This window comes from Heterocephalus glaber, unplaced genomic scaffold, assembly GCF_053883595.1.
Source record: "Heterocephalus glaber isolate CG9 unplaced genomic scaffold, H.glaber_assembly_v1.0 deba00000901, whole genome shotgun sequence".
In the NCBI taxonomy this organism is placed as follows: Eukaryota; Metazoa; Chordata; class Mammalia; order Rodentia; family Bathyergidae; genus Heterocephalus; species Heterocephalus glaber.
In genome coordinates this window covers 436808-462329 of record NW_028258171.1, presented here as the reverse complement: position 1 = coordinate 462329, position 25522 = coordinate 436808, and the positions used below count along the sequence as shown (strand labels likewise).

The 25522-nt window shown below is 33.9% G+C and overlaps 1 protein-coding gene across 1 annotated transcript in view; it reads right to left on the bottom strand.

Moving 5' to 3' along the window:
- Positions 1-25522, bottom strand: part of Ttc6 (tetratricopeptide repeat domain 6) — a 163518-nt gene that overhangs the window by 31589 nt on the left and 106407 nt on the right. Inside the window, 6 exon segments of the mRNA XM_087208003.1 lie at positions 6450-6622; positions 7449-7578; positions 7875-8331; positions 17866-18242; positions 19186-19257; positions 21286-21372. Of these exon segments, the coding sequence (XP_087064129.1) occupies positions 6450-6622; positions 7449-7578; positions 7875-8331; positions 17866-18242; positions 19186-19257; positions 21286-21372 (1296 nt within the window).

Below are 25522 nucleotides of genomic sequence, written 5' to 3'. Positions count from 1 at the left end.
CTGAGTCCCTAAGGCCACTGAATCTGCCAGTTGGAAAGACATTCTTTGTGAAGCTAAACTACTGAGATGCAAGATCAGCAGGGGTAGAGAACACAGTCCAGATCAGTGTCTGTTCAGGCTATTTCCTGCTGGGCCCCAAGATCGCTAAATTCCTGGGTCAGACTGAAACTCAGCGAGCAGGAGCACTGCTTTGACCTGGGAGTAAAGGGAGCAGAGAAAAGCCATCAGAATGGCACGCAGGTGTGGGGATACTGCCTCCTGCCTGACCACAAAGGACAGTTACAGTTGCCAGTCAGAGAAAGGCTGAGTGGAAGTGGAGCATAACTGCAAAAGGAGAGTGAGGGAAACTGAAGAGATGAACTGGGCGAAGCAAACAGCATAGCCTGTGGTGGACTCTCCACTGTGAACCTAAGACTGCTGCCAGTAAGAGGAAGGAGCACTTGCAGCCTGCTGCCACTCTGACAACAGAGGCTGCCTCGCATGGCACCTTCTGTATATTCTTTGGTGTGTGTGTGTGTGTGTGTAGCTATGTATATAAATTTTTTACTGTTGCTTGTAAAACATCCTATGTAGTTAAGTAACATATTCTCACTCCAAAAGTTGCTTCTCGGTATCATCCAACTATGCTTGACTATCAGTTCAATAAGTAGATAACAATCCCCCTATATTTTTCTCATGTCCCATCTATAATTTCATCCTTTCCTTTTGTTATTTCCCCCTTACAACTTCTCCTCTCAGTTCTTTCCCATATGTTTTATCTTTTATCTCACTTTTTCTATTCCTCTCTTTTATACATAAACCATGAAGATTAATCTAAAGATGTATCTTAACATATCATGTTAGGTTCTCCTCACCAAGGGTTGTTTCATAGACTTAAAATTGGTGTTGCTGTTATGTCATTAATTGGACTCAATCTTCCTGTATCCTCTGTCTTTTTTTTTTTTTTTTTGTACTGGGGATCAAACTCGGAACTCGGGACCTTGTGCTTACGAGGCAGGAGGCTGAACCACTGAGCTAGATCCCCGGCCCGCCCCGTATTCCCTTTCACCACCCACTATAGTCCATACCACACTTTCTTTCCTCACTTCCCTTCTCACACACTCACAAGTCTCTCCATCCTCCCTCTTTTTGCTTGTACATAGAAACTATTATTAAACCCTAATTTTTCCCCTTTTTTTTCTATTTCAGAGTGTGTGTAAGGGTCATATGTTTGTGACCAACTGCACATGAGTGTTATCATTTTCGTTTCTACAGTGTCTTACATTGACTTGTCAGGTTGTCCGTCCTCAAAGGTCATTGCTTAGGTCTTCTAACATATGATTTTTACTCGTTTATAAATTGGATACAATATCCACAAAGAGCTCTCAGATGATTCGAAAAGAACAAACCTAAGAATTATAGATATGAAGAAAGGGCCAGAGAAAGCAACTAAATGTATAAAAAATGTATTCACCAAAATCATTCCAGAAAAAATTCCAAATCTAGAGATGAAAATGGATATCTGGGTAAACAAAGCATTTAGAACACTACATAGACACAACCAAAAGAGAAACTCTCCATGAAACATCAGAATCAAAATCCCAGAACTTCAGAACAAGAAAGGAATATTAAAAGCTACTAAAGAAATTAACACCAAATAACTTATAAACATAAGCCTATAAGAACAACAGCAGATTTCTCAAAGCAAACCTTAAAGGCCAGGCAGTGAAGTCTTACAAGTCCTAAAGAAAAATAATTGCCAACTCAGATTACTGTATCTTACAAAATTATTCTTCAAAATCAATAGAAAAATAAAAACCTCCCAAGACAAAGAGAATCTAAAGAAATTCATGACCAACAAATCTGAATGGTAGAGAATATTTGAGGCAATTCTAAATAGAAACAGAAAGAGCAATATCACCAAAGAGCCCAAAGGAAAGACTATACCTCATGGAATGAGTGCTTAAAAGAAAAAATAGAAATGTCATCCCTGAAAATATAATACAATGACAATTATATTGAAATGTAATTTTAAATAATAATACTTTATATAAATGCTCCTAACTCCATGATAAAAGGCAGATAGGTACATTACATAAAAAAATAAAAACAGCTACATGTTGCCTGCAAGAGACATACTTCATTCACTAAAGGAAAAAAAGGACTGAAAATGAAAGGATGGAAAACAATACTACATATAACTAGAGCCCGAAAGCAATAAAAGGTAGCTTTCCTAATTTCATACTAAATACACAAGCCAAAACTAATCAGAAGAGACAAAGAAGGTTACCATATGTTAGTAAAAGGAACAATATAACAAGAAATTGTGAATCTATATGCACCAAAAGGAGGTGCAGCCAATTTCATAAAACAAAAACTAATTGACATAAAAGGACAGAGAGACACTAATACAATCATAGGGGGGCACTTGAATAACCCACCCTCACAAATAGCTAAACCACATAACTCCTTAACAAAGAAATATCACAGTTGAATCAAATCACTGAGCAAATGAACGTAACAGATGTCTACAGAATGTGTCATTCAACAACAGCAAACTATGCACTCTTCTCAGCAGATCATAGAATTTTTCCCAAGATAGACCATATCTTAGGACATAAGCATATTTAAATAAATTCAAAAGAATTTAAATAATATCTTGCAACCTATCAGATCACAACAGAATGAAAATAGAAATCAAGAGCAAAAGAATCCACAGAATATACAAACACATGGAGATTAAATAATAATTACTGAATAAACAGTGGGTCACAGAAGAAATCAAGGAAAAAATTCAAAAAGTTCCTAGAAACAAATGACAGTGACAGTACAACATATCAAAACCTGCAGGACATAAAAAATGCAGTTCTATGAGAAAAGTTTATAGCTGTGCATGCCTACATTAGAAAAACAGGGCAATCCCAAATAAATAACCTAATGATGGACCTCAAAGCTCTATAAAAACAAGAGCAATCCAAGTCTGAAATTTGTAGAAGGAAAGGAATTATAAAGATCAAAGGAGAAAACAATGAAATTGAGATAAACAAACAATACAAATGATTAACAAATCAAAGAGCTGGTTCTTTGAAAGGATAAATAACATTGATAAATCCTTAGCTAAACTTATGAAAAGGAAAGAGAAGAACAATATCAGTGCAATTGGAAATGAAAAAGGCATAATCAAAATGGATACCACTTAAATCTAAAGGATTATAATAAGCAATTTTTAAAACATTCCAAAAATTGGAGAATATAGAAGAAATGGGTAGATTCCAAGACATATATGTCTTATGAAAATTGAACCAAGAAGACATAAAAACCCTGAATAAACAAATAATAACCAATAAAATTGATGCTGTAATAAATACTCTGCCAATTAATAAAAGCCCAGGACCTGAAGGATTCACTGTTGAACTTTACCAGAACTTTGGAGAATAATTAATACCAATATTTCTCAAACTGTCTCATGAGAGAGAGTGTAATTCATTCATTAAAGCCAGAGTTATCCTGATACCAAAACTGGACAAGGGTTCAGGAAAAAAAATACAGGCAAGTATTCTTAATGAATATTCATGCAAAAATCCTCCAGAAGATACCTCCAAACAGAATGCAACAACTCATTAAAAGATCACAAATCATGACCAAGTCAGGTTTGTCCTATGGATGGTTCACAATATATAAATCAATTAAGTGTAGTACACACCCCATAGGTGGAAGTAGGATAAAACTCACAGGATTATCTCAATAGATCAGAAAAAGCCTCTGAGAAAATCCAACACCCATTCATGATAAAAAAAAAAAAAAAAAAAACCTGACAAAAATGGGATAGAAGGACCTTACCTCAAACTGACAAAGGCCATTATGACAAAGCCACAGCCAACATCATTCTATATGGGGAAAAGCTAAAATAATTCTCAATAAAATCAGGAAAAAGACAAGCATGTCCACTATCACCACTCACCACTTCTGTTCAATATAGTACTGGAAACTTTAGCCACAGCAGTCAGATAAGAGAAAGAAACAAAAGGGGTGTGAATAGGAAAGGAATAAGATAAAGGAGTATCTTCTTAAAATTCCACCAGAAGATTCTTAGAGGTAATAAACAAACTCAAGAGTATGGAAGGATATAAAATCATACACACAAAGCAAGAGTGTTACTGTACAACAATAAAGAAGCTACTGAGAAAGAAAACCATTCCATTCACAATAATTTCAAAAAAGTTAAATACCTAGAAATCAATCTAACCAAGAAATAAAAGACTTCTTAATGAAAACTATATTACTCTGGAGTACAACATTTGAGAGAATATTAGAAAGTGAAAAGGTGAACCCTGTCCTGGATAGACAGAAACAATATTGTCAAAATGGCCATATTACAAAAAAAGTTATACAGGTATAATGGAATTCCAATTAAAATGCCAACAGCATTCTTCATTGAACTAGAAAAAAAAATCCTAAAATTTATGTAGAACCAGAAGAGACCAGAATAGCCAAAGCATTCCTAAGCAAAAAGAGCAAAGCAAGAGGGATTATAAACCTGGATTTCAAGTTATACTACAATGTTACAATAATAAAAACAGCCTTGTACTGGTAGAAAAATAGACATGGAGTAGAAGATACAGAAACAACCCATACACCTTTGGCCATCTGATATTTGACAAAGTGCTTAAGAAAAAAAAAGCATTGGGAGAAAAGTCAGCCTCTTTAATAAAGGTGCTGGGAAAACTGGTTATCCACGTGCAGATGAATGAATCTAGACCCATATCTCTCACTGTGTACTAAAATCAAATCAAAATGTATCAAATACCTAGATATAAATACAGAAACACTGAATCTGCTGGAAGATAAAATAAATAAAATACTTAAAGATGTGGGCAAAGGCAAGGACTTCCCAAACAGAAGAACCCCTACGTGCATAAGACATAATACCAAGAATTAACATATGAAAATATATCAAATTAAAAAGTTTCCAGGGGCAGGGGATTTAGCTCAGTGGTGCCACCGCCTGCCTCACAAGCACAAGGTCCTGAGTTCCATCCCCAGTACCAAAAAAAAAAGCTTCTGCACAGCAAAGGATATAATCAACAAAGCAAAGAAACAACTTACAGGATGGGAAAAAAAGTATTTGCCAGCTACTACTTTGGTAGAGGACTAAAATCTAGAATATATAAAGAACTAAAAAAATCAAGACTCAAAAACCAAATGATCCAATCAAAAATGGTCAACTGAAATATATAAACACTTCTCATAAGCAGAAATAGCCAATAAGTTCAACTTCTTTGGTTAATAAAAAAATGCAAATCAAAACAATACTAAGATTCCATTTTACTTCATTAAGACTCAAAATGCCAAAGATGTAGCAGAACAATTCTTCTAAATTGTTAGTGGGAATGTAAACTAGTAAAACCACTATGAAAATCAGTATTAAATCAGTATCTACCAAAATGGAATTTCATTTGGCCCAGCTATCCTTCTCCCCTTCCTGAAAAGAAAGGCGTAAAGTCATCATATCACAGTGATACATATATACACATGCTTATAGCAGTGCAATTCACTATAGCTAAATTATGGAAACAGCTTAGATACCAATCAGCAGATGAATGGTTAAAGGAAATGTGTGTGTGTGTGTGTGTGTGCATCAGCCATAAAGGAGTCATTTGCTATAAGATGAATGGACTTTGAGACCATAATTTTTAAGTGAATTAAATCTTACATGAGAAACCCAGAAATAGAAATAGAAATAATTGAAAGACCAAAATAAAGGAGAGATGGTAAGATACAGGCAGGTAGATTTTTGTTTTTTTGTAAATAGTAAAAAGAGATCTGGAGAAAGGAGAAGAGGGGAGGGTAGAAAGAAGACCAAAAATAATCAAGATAATATATATATATATGATAATTTCCCAAATTGAATGTATATATACCCAAATTTATACTAATAAAAAAAGAAAGAGTTAAAAAGTAGAAAACAACTTTATTGTCTGAAGTGAAAAGCAATTTTCAAAGGTTTTTTTATTCCTTATTTCTTTGGACATCAAGGGGTAATGAATGAACAATGCCACAACCAGTTCATTTCTTTCCTTCATCTTAGGGAATAATCTATATTTTATTTGATTGATTGAATCCTCATTGATGTAATCTAATATGTTTCATCTTTAATTCAGATAAAATGCTGTGAGGGATGCTCCATTCTAGTTGTACAATTCTGGAAAAGTCAGGCCCCTCTCTGGGTTGTCTCAGTGCCCCACATTGAACTCTTTCATATAATTTATTCATTCACCAAAAAATTTTCAAAATTCATTGAAGTAGTGCTAATATCAGTATCAATAATAAAAGCTCTATGTTCTATCCTCCAACGAATTTATTTTGATCACATAAATTAGATTAAGAGACTTTCTTAAGAACTTGCTATGTACTATTAGCATAAGAATATTGCGGTCTAAAATAGCAACATTATATATGATAAAGCTTACTTTAGAAAAGTCATCAATGGCCAGTACTCTGTTCTCTTTTTCATAAACTTCACCTCTCCTGAAATAGATATCAGCATCTGTGGGCCTGCACTTAATTGCCTGGGTATAGTTTAGAATTGTCAAAATAATGTTGTTGTTTTTCCTGTAAATTTCAGCCTTAGACAAATACACATCTAGTAAAAAAAATTTAAAAGATAAAATGTAGTGTTAAAATCACTTTAACTATTTTTTTAAATTAATTCCTTTCCCTCCAAAAATAGTCTCAAACAACTGTCATTTAATTTTTTAAAAATTTCAATAATGCCATATTTGTTCTTATGTACTCTTTTGTGACTAAAAGTACTCTCAATTTGAAATGCCAAAAATTACCTTTTCACCTATCTGTTTGTCTAAAATGTTTGATTATCTTTTAGTGATAATAGTAAAAAGATTTTAATGGCACAAATTTTCATGGAATTTTAGTAGACAGATCAGTATTGGTCAAAACATTTATTAAGCTCCTATTATATCTGTAGGTATGCGGTGGGTGTTGGGCTACAAAGATGAGTATAATATTTTCATGTTCCTATGAGTTCCATGTCAAGTGGTTTGACTTGATTAGAGGATTTTACATACGGGAAGGTTATATAGATTTAATCCAAGCAAGAAGTCCCAGACAACTCTCATTCTAAGATCTGTAGTCAAAAAAGATTTGTAAATCTTCTAAAATTGTAAAAATTCTAAAACTACAATTTTAAGCTCATATTCTTGTGAGATGAGCATGATGGTTTATTTGCTGTCATATAATGAACATTTTAACCCAGGACAAGTATTTTGAAAATGATACGGGATTGTCTGAAGCCTGCATTGACAATACTAGGAATAAACAATTTAACTGGGGAAATTCATAAACATTTTTACATAACATATCTATTGATTTATTATCTTTATTATAACAATAAATGACAAAAATTGAGACTAAAAATACAGGTAATATAACTGTCTCCCCAGACAACCCACCTGCATTGTTTTTATTATATTTACTTATATAATTCAAGTCATTCAAAGCCTCATTAATTTTGTCTTGAAAAAGATAAATGAAATGCCGGTGCCAAAAGGCATTGAGAAACAATGGCTCCAAGCGAATAGCCTAGAAAATATATATTTAAATTCAATAAAAGTTGATTTGCCAAAGGAAAAGATCTTATTAAATAAATTTTTCAAACACTATTGATCCCAATGGTTTTGCATATGTATAACACCTCCCAAACTCATGAGGAAAAAATTCTAGTGTTTTAATAGTAATTATTTGACAATGTCAATAATTGTATTTCAAAAATCCCATATATTATAGTACAATAATTCATTATTCAAAATTCCAGTTAAAATACTATATAATTAAAAGCAATGTAAATAGTGAATAATGGCCTTTTTTATAAAACTTACTTCCTATAGATCATTCATGGCACTCTGTAACTTGCCCATTTTCCTAAAAATTGCTCCACGTCTACAATATGCAAATACAGGCAATGTTTTCTTCTCATTAATTTCTTCAGTCAAGATTTCCACTTCAGATTCATAATGTTTTATGGCCTCTGGTGGGAGATGACATTCCAAATAATCGTTTAATTGTACTTTTGGTGGTTCTTCTGTGCTTTCAAGGGGGTCTCTTTTTTCAGTTATTTTAACAACCTTTGTAGTTGTTTTCTGAAGTTTATCTTTAAAGAGTGTATCACAAACCCATATGTGAGGGTCACTATGTTCTAGCATTCCTCCTTTCCTTTTGACAAATTTATCAAACTCTAGACCCATAGGTAAGCTGGGACTCCGTGTTAGACATTCATATAATGGAACTTTGAGGAAATATTTCTTCTATCCAGGAAGTATTTCATGAGATTGTGACCTAGTTTTAAAAGGAATGATCTTTTAAATTACAGAAACATTATCCTTCTGCTCAATAAATCAACTCAGTCACACACACGTAATTACTAGTTTTCTCTTATCCAAATGAAATTACATGCTAATTTCATGTAACCCAAACCTACTTTTTCATTCATTAAAATTATAACACAGTATAAAGAATCTCTGTCAAGTTTATAAAAGCAAAATTGACTGTTTCTAAAGAAGTAGCCTTCCAGAATACTGAAATAGTGGGACAGTTCCTTCAGGTTTAATTCACACACTCTATTCTCAACCTCTACCAGCAGAATTATGATAGGGAATTTAAAAAGTAAATATGATGTGAGGAAGGAAATACCACCTGAGAGGATATAGAAGACATGAACTTAAAGAGGTAGGAATAGCTGGGTGTGATGGGGGCTTGTAAAGCCAGCACTCGGGAGGCAGAGGCAGGAGGATCACCAAGAGTTTGAGGCCAACCTGGGCTACATAGAGAGCTCAAAGCCAGCCTGAGCTACATACCAAAACCCTGTAAGAAAACAAACAAACAAGAAAAGAAAGTAGCAATAATGAAGCAGCTGATACAAAGCAGACTACTGAGTAGACATCCCAGACCTCACCCTTCCCCAGTGAACTATCAAATTAGATAATACTGAATATGCTTTCAAACGTTGCAAATTATGATTCTCCTCCTAAAATTCTTCATTGGCAGCACAACTTTCATTTTATTAACATGTATGATATGTCTGGTACTACACTATCCATTAGAGACAGGATAAACACAACGTATTGGAAGGACAAAACATTTTCAAAACTATCATTTTGTATTTATTGAATATACACTATAAGAAAGACTTACAGCTAAACACTAGTAAAATAAGGTAAGAAAAGTCAGTTTTCTTCCCTTTCATTACTTTCTTATACTCTCCACTCCTCTTCACATTTTAGTGCAAGCCATTATCATCTATTCTGCATGGAGTACAATAACTTCTCATTTCCCTGCTTCTACCCTTGACCATTGCATAATCTGCCCTCCATATGGCATTCAATAGGTGTTTTAGAATTAAAAAATTGTGTTACAGTCTCCAAAAGTTTCTCCTAGTACTTGGAAAGCAAATCAAGCTTTTCACAGAGCCTGCAGAATTCCACATGATGAAGGCCCCAACATGGATATCTGATACCATTACTCTCCCCCTCATTCCCCATTCTTCAGGCACAACTTCCAGAACAAGCCTCATGAGCATTGCATTCTCTAGCCCTTCTGACTGGCTTCCTCCTAAATTCATATTCCTGACCAAATGTCATCTCATAAAGAACTTTTTTGTGTAGTGTTTTGTTTGCGCCTCTACATTTATCGCCACCCTTTTCAATCTTGATCTCTGCCTTGAAAAACTAATCTGTACAGGCTATATACATAAATTCCCTTGTCTTGTTTTCTCATTCATTGTGTCCAATTAGGAATTCCAATAAAGGGAAAGAGGAAAATCAAGTCACAACGTCTATTCTTCTGACTCCTTCATGAAGGATCATGTCAAACTGACTGTGAGCCTTAACCAAAGATCACTACTTCCTTCAAGGAAAACTTTTCTATGCAACACTTTTCTTTCTGTGCTCTCTGAAGGGTAGTAAATGGCTTACTATTTCCAGCCACAGGATACTGCATTATCATCATTTGTGCTTTCCTTATATCCTCAACTTTGTAAATTGCTCCGAATCATACTATCCCAGAATATCCTAAGCTGAGAGTGCCACTTACTTCTGGGGCCAGACTGTTATGGTAACTGGTACTAAAGAGGATTCAAGAAAGACACACATAAAGGATTCTAGAATAACCTCCTCAGCAGGGTAAAATTAGACACAGGTACAGTTCATGGTACGTGGTAATATCCAAACTTCTCAAGTTATGAAAAGTACTAGCAAGAAATGATGTTTAGACAAAAGGCAATCTACTGGGAAATTCAAGTAGCAATCACTTAGTGGGAGAACAATAATGATTACAAACAATGTTCAATCATTGACTACTTCTTTCCGACCAAAAGAATAGTTGCAGTACCTGTTAAATATCCAATCTTGTGCACCGAGGAAATGATGCTATTAGAGAAGGAATAGAAGCCGAAATATAAGGTATGAACATGCAGGCAGACAGGTGAAAATTCTAGACCTTGACTCTCTCTACTTCCCAGCCACCAGGCAATAAATGTGCTTTTCTTCCCTGTCCCTCTGCCATTCTGTCCTGCCTTGGAGCCAGCCAACAACAGCCTGAGCCAAAACAAACTTTTCCTCCTTTAAATTGTGAGTGTTGCATATTATGTTCCAGTGACAAAGTGTAAGACATAATCCCAAAGGGAATAATAAAATTCTGGGATGGAAATTCCAGCTAAAGTCACTTTGCCACATGGAAGACACAAATACAACAAACCACAGAGACAGAAAGATAATAACAGTATTTTAACTTGCCTAAGGGTCTGTGGTAATAACTAAATCACTACAAGCCCTCAGAGATTAGATAGGCAGCCTGCTAAGGTGTTCTTTAACTTACATAGGTGAGAAACTTCTAAGTCTTCTAGGTGTAAACCTAACCAGTATAGTGAGGGTTCACACCTCTTACTCAGCTGTCACACCTAAGTGAGTTTGCAGTCCAAAACCTCTCACTTGAGAGGAAAGCCAGGCCAAGTTCCACTGAGAAAAAGATACTGCTATGTGGTTCAGGTGTTTATAGTGAAATTCCCTTCAGAAGTTTCCAAAAGTATGAGAAAGGAAAAACAAATCTCCGCAGTCTTTAGACACTGCCTCTAAACTTATGCAAAGTCACCAAAATCCACTTTGAATGCCACCAAAGTCAATCAGTCAAATTAGGGAATTATGAAAGTCAAATGCTAGAAAAAGTCTTGGCCTGAAATTATCTAATAGTGGATCCAATGTGACTGGGGAAATTATACTCTAATTGGACAGGAGTTCACCCTTGACATTGTGCAGGATTGTGTTAGGCAGCACAGTTAAGACACAAATTGTTGCCCCTGCTGTGTAAATGTAAACTTCATTTTATTTCCTAAATTACAGGAATGGAAAAGAAAGCATGTCAGGTCAACAACACCTGCAAACCAGGCAGATGTGTTAAAATATATTCCCTCATAAACATTCAAAAATATCTTCACTGTGACTTAATGCTAGCACTACTGTATTTTTCTAAAATTTTCACAATAAGTATGTATTATTTTTATACCAAATAAATATAATATTTTAAGGAAACAACAAGAACTTGACTACTTTCTAAAATAACGTGAAGAGCAAATGCAAACAGTCAATGAACTTTTATAAGAAAGTTAGTCCCATATCACTGAAATTAAAGTCCAAATCTTTCTAAATGATCAGAAAAGAGGACTTGCTATTTACTTCCACACCAAAAGGAAAATATTTCTTCATGTATTGCAAGTCTAGATCAATGTTTTCATAGCCATGAGTACAGTTCATGGTTTCTCGTTTGGAGAAACTGAATTAAGTTAACATCCTACTTTATCTGCCAGTATGAGAAAGCTAGGCTCTCAAGTTGAAAGATATGTACACATAATTAGCCGGAGATGAGCTGTGAGACTATTTGAGGAAACAGAGAAATTTTACACAGTTTAAATGTTTTCCTCAGAATGTGCAGTTTGTGTAAGAATAAGGTCAGTTTTACTACCAGAATCATCGAATCTTTGAGCTGGAAGTTATTACAGAAATCATCTCAATAAGTTCTTTATCTTCCAAATGGGAAAGCAAATAGCAAAAGAAATTAAGTAGTTTGGCCTGGCCACCAAAGACCTAATTGAATAGGGGTTTAAATAGAGATAGTCTGGTCCCTGGTTCATATTCCTTGTTGCTGGAACATAACTGCCCCTAGCTCTTACAGAAGCACAGAAATAAATAAAAGCCAAAATACGCCAGATGAGAGCTCCTAGTGAAAGACTAAAAACAACTAAGGAAAATATATGCTCTGCTTGAAGGTAGGGAGAGTGGGTAAATTCTGCCACTCTTGGGGATGTTGCAACAAAATGATGGGCTCAGAAACCAGGACTAAGACCACAGGGGACTAAAGGGAAATGCATGAGTCTGGCTCTTTAATCAGCTAAAATGGCCTTCTGCAGGAATTACTCTCCACAATCAATATTTGACTTGATATATGAGAGCATGTGTAGTGTGTAGCTCACTTCTAACCAAAGGCGAACAAACCAAGAATGCTTGTGATTCAGTAAGCTTAAAGGTTGTACACAAAAGGGTAAGAAGGATATTTCTGAGTTACCAAGTTAAGATTAGTTAAAAATACATTTTGATCCTCATTAATACTTTCAGTTTCTCACATGAGAGACATAATTCGGTGTTTTCACGTGTGTCCTATTTATTTCACTTAAGAGTATGGCCTCGATATGCATCCATTTAGCTATACATGTCTCTAATTTATCATTATTTATGGCTAAGTAGTACTCCAAATTCCCAGCGATCAATCTGATCATAATGTATACTTAAAATGTACCAATAAAGTTAATTTTAAGTTTTAATTTTAAAAATATATCAACTATATAAATAAAATTATTTTAAAAGTTACTCCACAAATTTGATCTGAATAGAAAATTTTGTGGTAAGCTAATACAAATTAAAATGTTTGTTGTGTTGTTTTGCTTTAATTTTTATTTTTTATTAGTACATGTTTGCAGTACACAATGATTACATTCATCATGGGAACTTGAAAATGTACATAACACATATAAATTCTTTTTGCATCCCCTTTCCCTCTCTTCCCATCTTCCTCCCTCTATCTCTTGATCCCCTTCCCATTTGAAAAAGATTGGTCTCCCTATGTCCTACTGTCTGTCTTTTATTTTGCTCCTTATTCATATTTTAAGTTTCTCATATAAGAGAACACCATGTGATATTTAAGCTTCTGTGTCTAGTTTATTTCACTTAACATTATGGTCTCAAGGTGCATCCAATTTCCTATTAAAAACTCAAGTTTATCTTTTTTAAGGCAGAGCAGTACTCTATTTTGTATAAATAACATATTTGCTTTATCCATTCATCTGCTGATGAACATATAGGTTACTTGTAAGCTTCAGCTATTATGAGTTGTGCTACTGTAAACATGAGTATGCATGTATCACTGTAATGTGATGTCTTCTCTTTGGGGGAGATACCTAGGAGGGCAATAGTTGGGTCAAGTAAAATTTCTATTTTTATTTTTTTGAAGAATCACTATACTGATTTCCATACTGCTGTATAGTTTACATTCTCACCAACACAGGAAGAAGGGTTCCATTTTCCCCATAGACTCACCACCATTTGTTTTTCTTTCTTCTTCCCTCCTTCCTTCCTCCCTTCCTTTCTTCAGAGACAGAACTCACTATGTATATGAAAACATATACTTGAACTTATTATGTAGCCCAGTCTAGCCCTGAACTCATCAGGATCCTTCTGGCTCAGCCTCCTGAGTGCTGAGATTGCAGGATTGTGCCAGCATGCCCAGCAATTATCTGATTTCTTGATGACAGCCATTCTTTCTGGAGCAGGATAGAATCTTGGTGCATTTGTATCCTAATTTGCACTTCTCTAATGACCAGTTATGTTGCACATATTTTCATGTATTTATTGGCCATTTGTACTTCTTACACTGATAAGTGTCTATTCATTTTAGTGGCCTATTTTTTATTGGGTCTTTTATTTTAAGAGGCCTAATTTTTTTAAATTCTTTACATAGTTTAGCTGCTGTTCATATCAGAAAAACAGAATGAGTGCAAATAAATAATCTAATGAGCTCACAGAAAAATAAGAACAATCCAAAGCTAGTACAAAAGGGAAATTATAAAGATCAGAACAGAAATAAATGAAATTGAGACTAAGAAAACAATACAAAGAATCAATGAATTGAAGAGTAGGTTCTTCAAAAGAATAAAATGGACAAACTCTTAGTCAATCTTACCCCCCAAAAAGGTAAAGAAAAAAACCCATATCAATGTAATTAGAAATAAAAAAGTGAAACTACAAAGAACATCATTAAATCCAGATGATTTCTAGTAACTACATCAAAAACCTGTATTTCAATAAATTTGAAAACCCAGAAGAAATGGATAGATTCCTAGATATGTATGAATTACCAAAACTAAACCAAGTAGATATAAAACCCTTGAATAGTCCAGTAACAGGAAATGAAATTGAGGAAGTAATTTTTAAAACTTACCAACTAAGAAAAGCTCAGAACCTAATTGACTCACCACTGAATTCTACAAGAATTTCAGGGAATATCTAATGCCAATCCTCTTCAAATGCCTTAATAAAATTAAAAGGTTAAAAAGTACTACCAAATTTATTCCTGGAAGCTAGCATTACCATGTTTGCAAAACCAGACAAAGACTCAACTAAAACAAGAAAGGCCAATCTCAATAATGAATATTGATGCAAATATCCTTAACAAGATATTGGCAAAGAGAATGCAACAAATCATTTTAAAAAATCACACATCATGACCAATCATGACCAAACAGGCTTCATGCCAGGGATGCAAAGATAGTTCAATATATGCAAATCAAACTCGAGTCCTTGCCCTTGTGGGGCAGGCGACAGAACCACTGAGCTAAATCCCTGGCCAACATATACAAATCAATAAATGTAATGAATCACATAAACAGAAGCAAGGACAAATATCACATGATCGTCTGAACAGATGAAAAAAATCTTTGACAAAATCCAACATCTATTCTTTTTTTTTTTTTTTTTTTGCTACCGGAGATTGAACTCAAGACCTTGAGCTTGTGAGGTAGGCAGAGACACCACTGAGCTAAATCCCCAGCCCTTAACATCTATGCTTGATTTAAAAAAAAAACAAACTGAAGAAAATAAGTCTAGAGGGACCTATCTCAATCTGATTAAAAAAAAAATTTGTGACAAATCTACTATAAACATCATATTAAATGGGGAAAAACGAAAAGCTTTATATCTAAAATCAGAAACAAGACAAGGATGTACACAAACACCATTCCTATTCAATACAGTACTTGAAATTTTAACCAGAGCAATCAGACAAGAGAAAGAAATAAAAGAGATATATATAAGAAAGGAAGAAGTCAAATTACCCTTATTCTCAAACAACATAAACCTTTATACAAGAAATGTTTTAAAATCCACCAAAAGACTCCAAGAGCTAATAAACAAATTTAGCAATGTAGCAGGATACAAAATCAACACACAAAAATCAGTAGTATTCTGCATGACAATAATGAAACCAGTAAGAAAGAAATAAGCAAAATAGTATCATTCACAATAGCCTGAAGAAAAATTAAATACTTAAGAATTAACCCAACAAAGAAAGTGAAAGACCTTTATAATGAAAACTTCAGTATTGTGAAAAAAGAGGATATCAGAAAATGGAAAGATATCCCCTGTTCCTAGATAAACAGAAACAATACTGTCCAAATGGTCATAGTTCCAAAAGTGTTATATAAATTTAATGAAATCCCAATAAAAATGCCAACAGCATTCCTCACAGAACTAGAGAAAGCAATCTTAAGATTTATATGGAACCAGAAAAGACCTAGACTAGCAAAACAAATTCTAGGCAACAAGAGCAAATTCCAGATTTCAAGTTATATTGCAAAGCTACAGTGATAAAAGCAGCATGGTACAGACACAAAACCAGACATGTGGATCAATGAAACAGAATAGAGGATACAGAAACAACCCTAGGCACATTTAGCTGTTTGATCTTTGACAAGAGGACTAAAAACATACCGGAGGAAAGATAGCCTCTTTAATTAATGCTGTTGGAAAAACTGGCTATTCACATGCAGAAGATTGAATCTAGATCCATATCTTTCATCATATACTAGTATAAAATAAAAATGGATCCAAAAACTAACGTTTAAACAGAAACAGTGAACTTGCTGGAAGTCATAACACACTCTTGAGCTCATAACACAGGCAAGGACTTTCTGAACAGAACCCTAGTTGCACAAGAAATAGAATCAAAAATCAACAAATGGGATTGTATCAAATTTTTAAAGCTTATCCACAGCAAAGGAAACAAACAACAAAGTGAAGTGACAATCTCCAGAACAGGAAAAAAATTTCAACAAATACTTTTCAGAGGATTAAATTTTTAAAAATTTTTTAAAGAAAATAAGAAAGCTCCACTAATGAATGTATTGTCTTGAATAAATATCACCACAATTGTTTTACTTCTTCCACCAAAAGACTTATCCTATGATTCCCATGAAGCCTGTTGGCAGCATATACAAATATTAAATTGTTATGAAAAGGCAAATAAATCTCTTAAAATGGTAAAACATTAGACTTAAAATGTTGTACTATGGGCAGTACAACATTTCAACAGAAGCAGTGTTTCATGTGCCATTATATTTAGATGGAAGTCACTTAGGTCATAGCGGAAATGGCACTGTATCCTTTATCAGGATGGAGAAAGTTCGTAATACTTTGACATCAATAAAAAATCAAAAATATGTAAAGAAACTTCTGGTTCTGATCTAAAACATTTGTCAATTTAGAAAACCCTGCCCCAAACCTGCTAAGAATGTGTCCACAAACAAAGTTTCTAGATACCACTTTTACTGCAGGGAAAACTTAAGCCCACATAGTATATGAAGAACTTGGGACTTGTGAGACATTTCTACTCCCACTGGGTTGAGCTCCACTCTGTCCTTCACACTTATGAAGTATTATTCCCCAGTCTTCTCAGACAGATTAAGTCATCAACCACAACAGAACATAAAGAACCCTTCTGCAGAGCCAGCTAACTCTTTATAACAATAAAATGAACCAAACATTTTTTATTCTCTTATCACCAGGAAAGTCATTACTTCTCAAAAAGATGTAAGTTTAATAAACTCTATCCATCTGGAGATATCTAAAGAGAAATAAATGCCAGAGCTATTTTGGAAACTATTTGTATTATAAATACTCTCGTTATGAGAAAGTTACATTCTAAACATTGAAACTTGAACATACGTGGAATTTCAGTTATTATTTTAGGTCTCTCCATATTTTTAAATATTCAAACTGCTATTACCTCCAAGTAAGGAGAAAATTATTTTTGTAGGTTTATCCCTGAAGAAGGGGTAACAGCATACAAAAAAATTTGTCTATATTCTTTACTCAATTCAATAAAAATTTATAATTTGAAAATGGGTAAATTCCAGCAATCTATTTTGATTTTTGAACAGGTGATACTTGTTTGGAGCAAGGGTTGGTTTTTGTACTAAACCACTTTAACAAATAAGCTGTTAGATTTTTTGCTTTACACTGAGAGACTTCATTCATCCATCAAATTGTTGAGTCTTTACGTCTTTAAATAATACCCCACTTTATAGTCTGAACCATCTACATATATATACTACGAAACATCCACATATTTTTTAAATGAAGGGTTGATCCTTTAGTTCGGCAGATGTTCAGTGATGAAAAAAACAGATGAAGTTCACCAGGTAAAATTAAAAATTAAGGCCAAAACTACAATATATTTCTTAAACTATAAAAATAAAACACTGTTTGAACAGACCTTGTAAGCAAGTTTGGAGGTTTAGATAACTCTTTACACACAATTGTAAGTTTTTCAAATTTCAGTCCTTTCTTCCATTTCATCTTCTTTTTCTTGGGATAAACAATGTAACTAATGCCTGCTTGTTTTGATACTTCAATAAGAGAGTGAGACAGATCTTTTGAACTGTGTTCTTCCTGAATGGTGTCTAAGATGGTATCTATATTTTCTTTCACAGAGGTGAGAGGCTCCTTGGTTTTATTTTCCTTAGCAAGCTGGTGCTCCAACTCCTTTGCTTTCTGGAACATCATTGCTTTCATGTTGCTTTGCATGTCATCCTTAATTTCTATTGGTTCGATGTCCTCCTCCTTCCTCAATTCGACTGCGGATTTTGCTCTCTTCATAGGGAAAAACAGGTTAATAAATATATAATAAATTAGTTGCTGTACTTTTAAAATTAATTCAGTTACAGTTACTATTAATGTAGTTTGGATGTTTTATTAAAATTTTCTTAAATCCTATATTCTTAAAATTACTGAAAAGTCAAATTATAAAGTTAATGGTAGCTTAGTTAAATCATGCATAGTAATCTGGTCATGTGATTGTTCATTAGCTACGTATACACAGTACAAAACAGATACATATTATGATTTTATATATTTTTATTAAGAGAATGACCCCTACACATCCAAATAAAGTAGATGCACTACTTTTACTTGTAATGCAAAAACTCTGTAGAATGAGTAAAACCTATTATAATATAATGTTCTATTAAATCAGTTTGAGTCTATTTTCGAAAGCACTTTAACATTAAATTTCTATACAAAATTATTTACATATGCTCTACAACTTTCAATTCAATATTTAGAAGCTAAAGGAACAGTAAGTAACAGAATCCTATTCTATTATTTATTTTATCTAATAATTATAGAATCAACCTAATATTTAATTATATTATTATTTACTATTATAGTACTCATAATTACAACTAAGTTGTAACAATTATTCATAATTTTTAAAACTCTAATATTAAAAACAAAAGAAAAATCATTGCTATTATTTTGATTTATTATTCCCTGCCTGACACAAATTCCAAACACAGCAATTTCATATAAGCTAGTTGTGTATTTAAGATGTAGTAAAGTACAATAGAGATATTGACTGTCTTTGACTTCCTATACTCCTCCACCTCAAAAAACTATATTTAACTGAACATGTAATTAGAATCTGGAACAGAGTATAGAATATATTTGTATATTTTTTTAAAAAGCATAAACTGATTATTATTGTTAGAAATATAAATATTTCTTTTGGGCAGTAAAAATTGAAAAGTTACAAAACCTTCAGTTGTATGGATGGTGCACTTAAATGTTGGATATTTTCAAATGACAGACATTTTCTTAGTAAGAAAGACTGTAAAATAATCAAATGAGAAATACACATTAACTAGAGCACTGCTTGGTAAACTAAAATATCGTGACAGTTTGCTAATGATAACTATTTATGTAAATTAGTGAAATATAGAAGAAAAATTAAAATGTAGTTTCTTACTGATTTTGAAATCACTAGCTTCATAGAGAAAAATAGAACCTGAAATCCACCAATTAACTTAGCAACATAATAATGAAAATTATCCTATTTTTAAAATTCAACCTGAAATAACAAACATCAAGCACCTGTTAATGTTCACCATGCTATGGTGCGAAGCTTTCCAGCTAATATCAGTGGCGCAGGTCTGTGTGAATGGGCCAATAAACAGTTACCTCTATCATGAGCTGACCTTGTACTTCAGGGAACACACACAAATAAGACCACGTACTATAATGGCACCAAGACAGGTGCTATTACCTTAAAAGAATAGGAAAGCGATACCATTCCAGACTGAAAAGTACAAAGAAAGGGCTAAGTTTCATGCCCTCAATGTGATAGTGAAAACAGCAGTAAAGATATATCTCTGAACCAAAGCAACTGTGGCAGTGTCTATAAAAATGACATGAATCAGGTGCAAAAAAAAAATGCAGGGGAGAGAGGTGAATTTTGAACAGGTAGGAACCCAGATAGAGCAGCAAGAAGAGGTAGCATTAGAGCTGTTGTGTGAAGGCAGCAGCCTTTCCACAGACTGTGAAGGGGTTGAGAACAAAGGGAACAGTCTCAACAGGCACTGAGAAATGTCAAAGTGACAGCAATCTTAGTCCACAAGGACTCTGATACAGGAAAGGTACAGACAAACTATAGGGTGTATGGGGCTTACACGAAGAGTAATTATAATGGGAGGAAACAAAATACAGCTGAGACCAGGTAATGAGTTTGAGTTAGGCACTCTGACTTCATTGTGTTTGGTAGAAGGAGTTATTAATTTTGTCGAGACATGAGTAACATAATCAATCCTGTGTTATAAAACTATAGCAGAATACACTGGAAAAGGCAGGTACTAAAACTCAAAATATGTGATAGGCGCAAGGTGTCCTAACACAATCTAGAAAATGCAAATGGATTTCCAATCTAGAAAATGTCACTTGTTGATTTGATTATTTTAAGTGACAGTCACTGGTCTAGGTCCTGTAGATAAAACAGTGAATGTAAATCATATGACTTAGGATAGTGAGGAAGAAAATGATCAACCATACATAAGGACAAGTATTTGACAAGTGCTACAGAAATGGCAGTAAAACAGTGACCACATGAACATTACAGCCCTCTCCAAAGAAGAGTACATATTCTCTGACTGTATAGAGGAAATAGGGAGGCACATAGAATCATATATAATCCAATTAGCTCACCAGAAAAGGGGTTTGAATTGTTTTTGAGCCCTAATTCTCTCTACTATGTGGCATTCACCACTGAAGATATCATCAAGAACTAAAAGAAAAATAAAGAAAATAAATTAAAAAATAAAAAAATTTCCTGTTACCCATAAAGTTCAGGGCATTAATAAACCAGTTATATAAGTGTCATGACTCTTTTTCTTTCAATCACTATTTCCTTTCCATCTAATAATGCTTATTACTTGATAAACTTAGTTGGAAACATTCTTGTGATACTGAAGACATGAGTACGCATGCAGCTAATCACCACTTACTGCAGTGAGTCTTATCCTGTTATATGGTCATAATCAGTTTTGCCGTTTGTTCAAAAGGCTTATAAACATGTTCCATTAATCATTTGAGTCCTAGGCAAGAATGAGCAGAATAGCTGGAAATCGTAGAAAAACTCACAGGGGATATTCACCTATTGATTAGTGAATACTGTCTTCTGAGTGTGATAAAGACAGCATATTTGAGAAAAAAAGAAATGTATTCTTTACAAAGGTATTGACTGGTCTAAGCAATTTCCCAGAATAAGGAAGTATCACATAATAAATTTGGAATTAATAGAAAAAATTTCCAAACTTTAGGCAGACATATTAACCAACCCACCCTTCAAAATAAAAATCATACATACCTGAAAATTGCTATTGTCATACAAAACGACACTTTCCTTGCTGTCAGCTAAAAATTTCTTGGTTAAAATTTTGCTTCCTTGAACACTCTATGATTAAAAAATAAAATTTTAAATTACACTGAAGAATACTTTTTAATACCTATGGTCACTCTTACTTCATAATACAATAATGTTACCAAAAGAAAAAAACCTATGGAAGGGACAGAATTCTAGAAAACCTTTTCCCAAAATGGATTAAAATAAAGCTATAGCCTTAATAGTTGGCCAAAACCTGCAATTTGTCTTCTGCACTGGCCTTTAGCCAAATGGGTGATTCTATATTATTTCTGGCATCATTAATCTGAGGAGTGATCACTGATCATATGGTTCTCATAGGTGAGCAATGAGTTTACTTAGAATATCAACATCAGGATTATGAACAAGACATATCTGGATTTATTGTCAATAAGTAACTACTCATTTTCAAATACAAGGAAGTATTCTAATTGTAAATTGGAATGAAAATTTCCTTTATATCCTTAACTTTGAATTCTATCAGCCAATTGAGTTTTAACATAGATATATTTATTGTTATCAAAATAAACTGCTACAATAATAATGATTATTAAATGAGCTATTTTATGTTATGATCAGTGATTGGGACATGCAGAAACAACTAGAAGTCCTAAATTTGACAACTGGGTCGATTCATGATTAGATAAACCACGCTGTTCCTTTAGAGATAAGTTTAAGAAAAGAAATTAAAGGAGAAAACAGAAGTCACAGTCAAAATGGTAAAGAATAAAAGAAAACAGAATAGTCAAAAATAATAACTGGTAAGATGAAACAAAAAATGCTAGTAATCACAAAATATAATAAATTAAATTTATTTTTTAAATTGGAGCAAACAATTTTTTAAAATATCTAAATATCACTTCCCATTTAAAAGAACCAGGAGTCTTTAAAGAAAAGTCTGCTTCCATTTCTGCAAATAGAACTAAATGAGCCTGAGTCATGTCAAGCTGGAAAGTCTTACTGGATCCTTTTTCTCCTGAAAATGGAGCAGTTCTGAGAATCAGTTGGACAGATGGAAGGTCCTGAGCCAAAGCAATCCCACATCAAGCAGCAATGGATCAACTCTAGCAATAATCTTATGTTTAGTCACTGGCTGGAGCACATCAAAGGAAGTATGGCCAATGAATGAATACCATGGTAGCTGTAGAAGCTGGCAGACAAGTATGCTCCTCTTAAAAGATTCTCTTGAAAGAGAACAGAGCATCATATTCCTATGGAAGCTACACCTACTTAGGCAAATTAATATTTACTAACCTTTTGCATTAAAGCAATCTTTTTAAATATTTTGTGTCATTAACCTCTTTTTAGCTCATGGCATCTGTATACATTTTTCTTAAGTAAATGAAAAGATCAGTCAGGACTTTAAAAAAATAGGGAAATGCACATGTCCATTCTAATCTTCCAAGATTTGAAATATATTTCAAATATACTTGGACCGGGAATTCCAAACAGAAAAATATGTGTGTAAAGATATATGTTGTAGTATAGTTTTAAAAATAAGATGCAGAATAATATAAATTATGATTCCATTTATGTAAAAACATTAATTTGTATGACCTAAATGACAGTGAAAATTTCTAAATGGATGCACAGAATGCACTTACTTTCTTTTTTCTAATTAATTTTATTGGTACATTTTAGGTATACAATATAATGAAATTCATCATTGTAAACTTGCACCTTTACATAATCTCTCTTGGTTCTTATTTTTCTCCCCATTCCACTGGCCTCCCTTCAACCCATCAATTCCTCCCTATTTACAAAGACTTTGTTTCCATTTTTTCATTTTTCTCATACTAATTCCATTCTTTTCTTTCCTTTTCCATACCCCTCCCACTATCTCTTCCCTTTTGCCCCTTTTCTTCCAATTTCACATTATCTATTATACCTTTTAGTCCTGCTTCCAAGTTTTAGCTATTACAAACTGTGTTGCTATGAACATGGGTGCACATATATCACTGTGGTATGATTCTTTTAATTCTTTGGGGAAGATCCCCAGCAGTGGAATAGCTGGGTCAAATGGGACTTCCAGTCCTAGTTCTTTGAGGAATCTCCATACCAATTTCCACAGTGGTTGCACCAGTCTACACTCCCACCAGCAGTGGAGCAGGGTTCCTCTTTCCACACAGCCCCACCAGCATTTGTTATTGGTTGATTTTATGATAGCAGCCATTCTTTCTGGAGTGAGGCGGAGTCTCAGCAGTGTTTTCATTTGCATCTCTCGAATGACCAGTGATGTTGAACATTTTTTCATGTATTTATTTGCTATTTCTACTTCCTTGTCTGAGAAATGTCTGTTCATTTCAGATGCCCATTTTTGGATTGGGTCTTTAAATTTGGGAGATCTGATCTTTTTAAATTCTTTATAGATTCGAGATAGCAGACCTTTTTCGGAGGAAAAGCAGGTGAAGATTTTTTCCCACATTGTGGGTTGTCTCTTCACACAGCTGGTGGTTTCTCTTGTTGTGCAGAAGCCTTTTAATAAGAAGAGATCCCACTTGTTGAGTGTTTGTGCTAGTTCACAGGCAACTGAGGTTTTGTTCATAAAATCTTTTCCTACACCGATGTCTTCAAGAGTTCCACCTAAACTCTGTACCAGGAAGTTCAGCGTTTCTGTTTTAATATTTAGATTTTAATCCATTTTGATTTTAGTTTAATGCATAATGAGAGATATAGGTCTAGTTTTAATCTATGGCAAGTTGAAACCCAATTTTTCCAGCACCATTTATTGAAGAGGCTATCTTTCCTCCAGTGAGGGTGTTTGGCTTCTTTGTTGATGATGATGTGGCTGAGTGTGTCTGGAGTTGTTTCTGAATCTTCTAATCTGTTCCACTGGTCCTCAGGTCTGTTTCTTTGCCAATTCCATGCTGTTTTTATCACAGTAGCTTTGCAGTATAGTTGCAAGTTGGGGGTTGTGATACCCCCAGCCATATCTCTGTTGCCTAGAATTGCTTCTGTTATTCTGGGTCTCTTCTTGTTCCAAATGAATTTTTGGATTGTTTTCTCAAGGTATGTGAAGTATGCTGCTGGAATTTCAATTGGGATTGCACTGAATCTCTATAGCAGTTTTGGAAGTATGGTCATTTTTCACTCTGTTGTTTCTTCCTACCCACGAGCAAGGGATGTCTTTCCATTTTCTGAAATCCTCTTAAATCTCTCTTCTCAGAGTGCTATAGTTTTCAGAAGAGGTCTTTGATTTCTTTCAATAGGTTGATGCCTAGGAATTTCAGTTTTGTGGATGCTGTTGTGAAAGGAATTGTTTGTCCTATTTCTCTCTCAGTGAGTCTGTTGTCCGTGTAGAGGAATGCTATTGATTTTTGTGTGTTGCCTTGTATTCAGCTACTTTACTGAATTTGATTATTAAGTCAAGAAGACTTTTGGTGGAGTTCTTGGAGTCTTCTATATACAGTATCATGTCATTTACAAATAATGACAATTTGACTTCTTCATTTCCTATCTTTATTCCATTCATTTCTTTCTCTTGTCTAATTGCTGTGGCTCATGTTTCCAAAACTATATTGAACAGGAGTGGTGATAGTGGACATTCTTGTCTTGTTCCTGATTTTATTATGAAGGATTTCAGTTTTGCCATTTACTATGATATTGGCTGTTGGTTTTCATAGATGACTTTTATCAAATGGAGGTAGAGACTGTCTATTACAATTTTTTGTAGGGTTTTTATCATAAATGCGAGTTGAATTTTGTTGAATTATTTTTCTGCATCTATTGAGATGATCATATGGTTTTTGTCCTTGGCTCTATTAAGATAGTGTATTACATTGGTTGATTTGCATATGTTGAACCATACCTGCATCCCTGGGATGAATCCCACTTGGTGCATGATCTTCTTGACGATCTTCTGCATTCTGTCCGCCAGTATCTTATTGAGGATTTTTGCATCTATGTTCATTAGTGAGATTGGCCTAAAGTTCTGTATTTTAGCTGGGTCTTTCTCTGCTTTGGGGATCAAGGTGATGATAGCTTCCAGGAATGAATTTGGGAGTATTGCTTCCATTTCAATTTCATTGAAGTATTTAAACAGTAGTGTCAGTAGTTCCTCTCTAAATGTCTTGTAGAATTCAGCAGTGAAGACATCAGGACCTGGGCTTTTGTTAGTTGATAAGTTTTTAATTACATTATCAATTTCATTGATTGATATTGGGTTGTTTAGAATTTTAGGTCT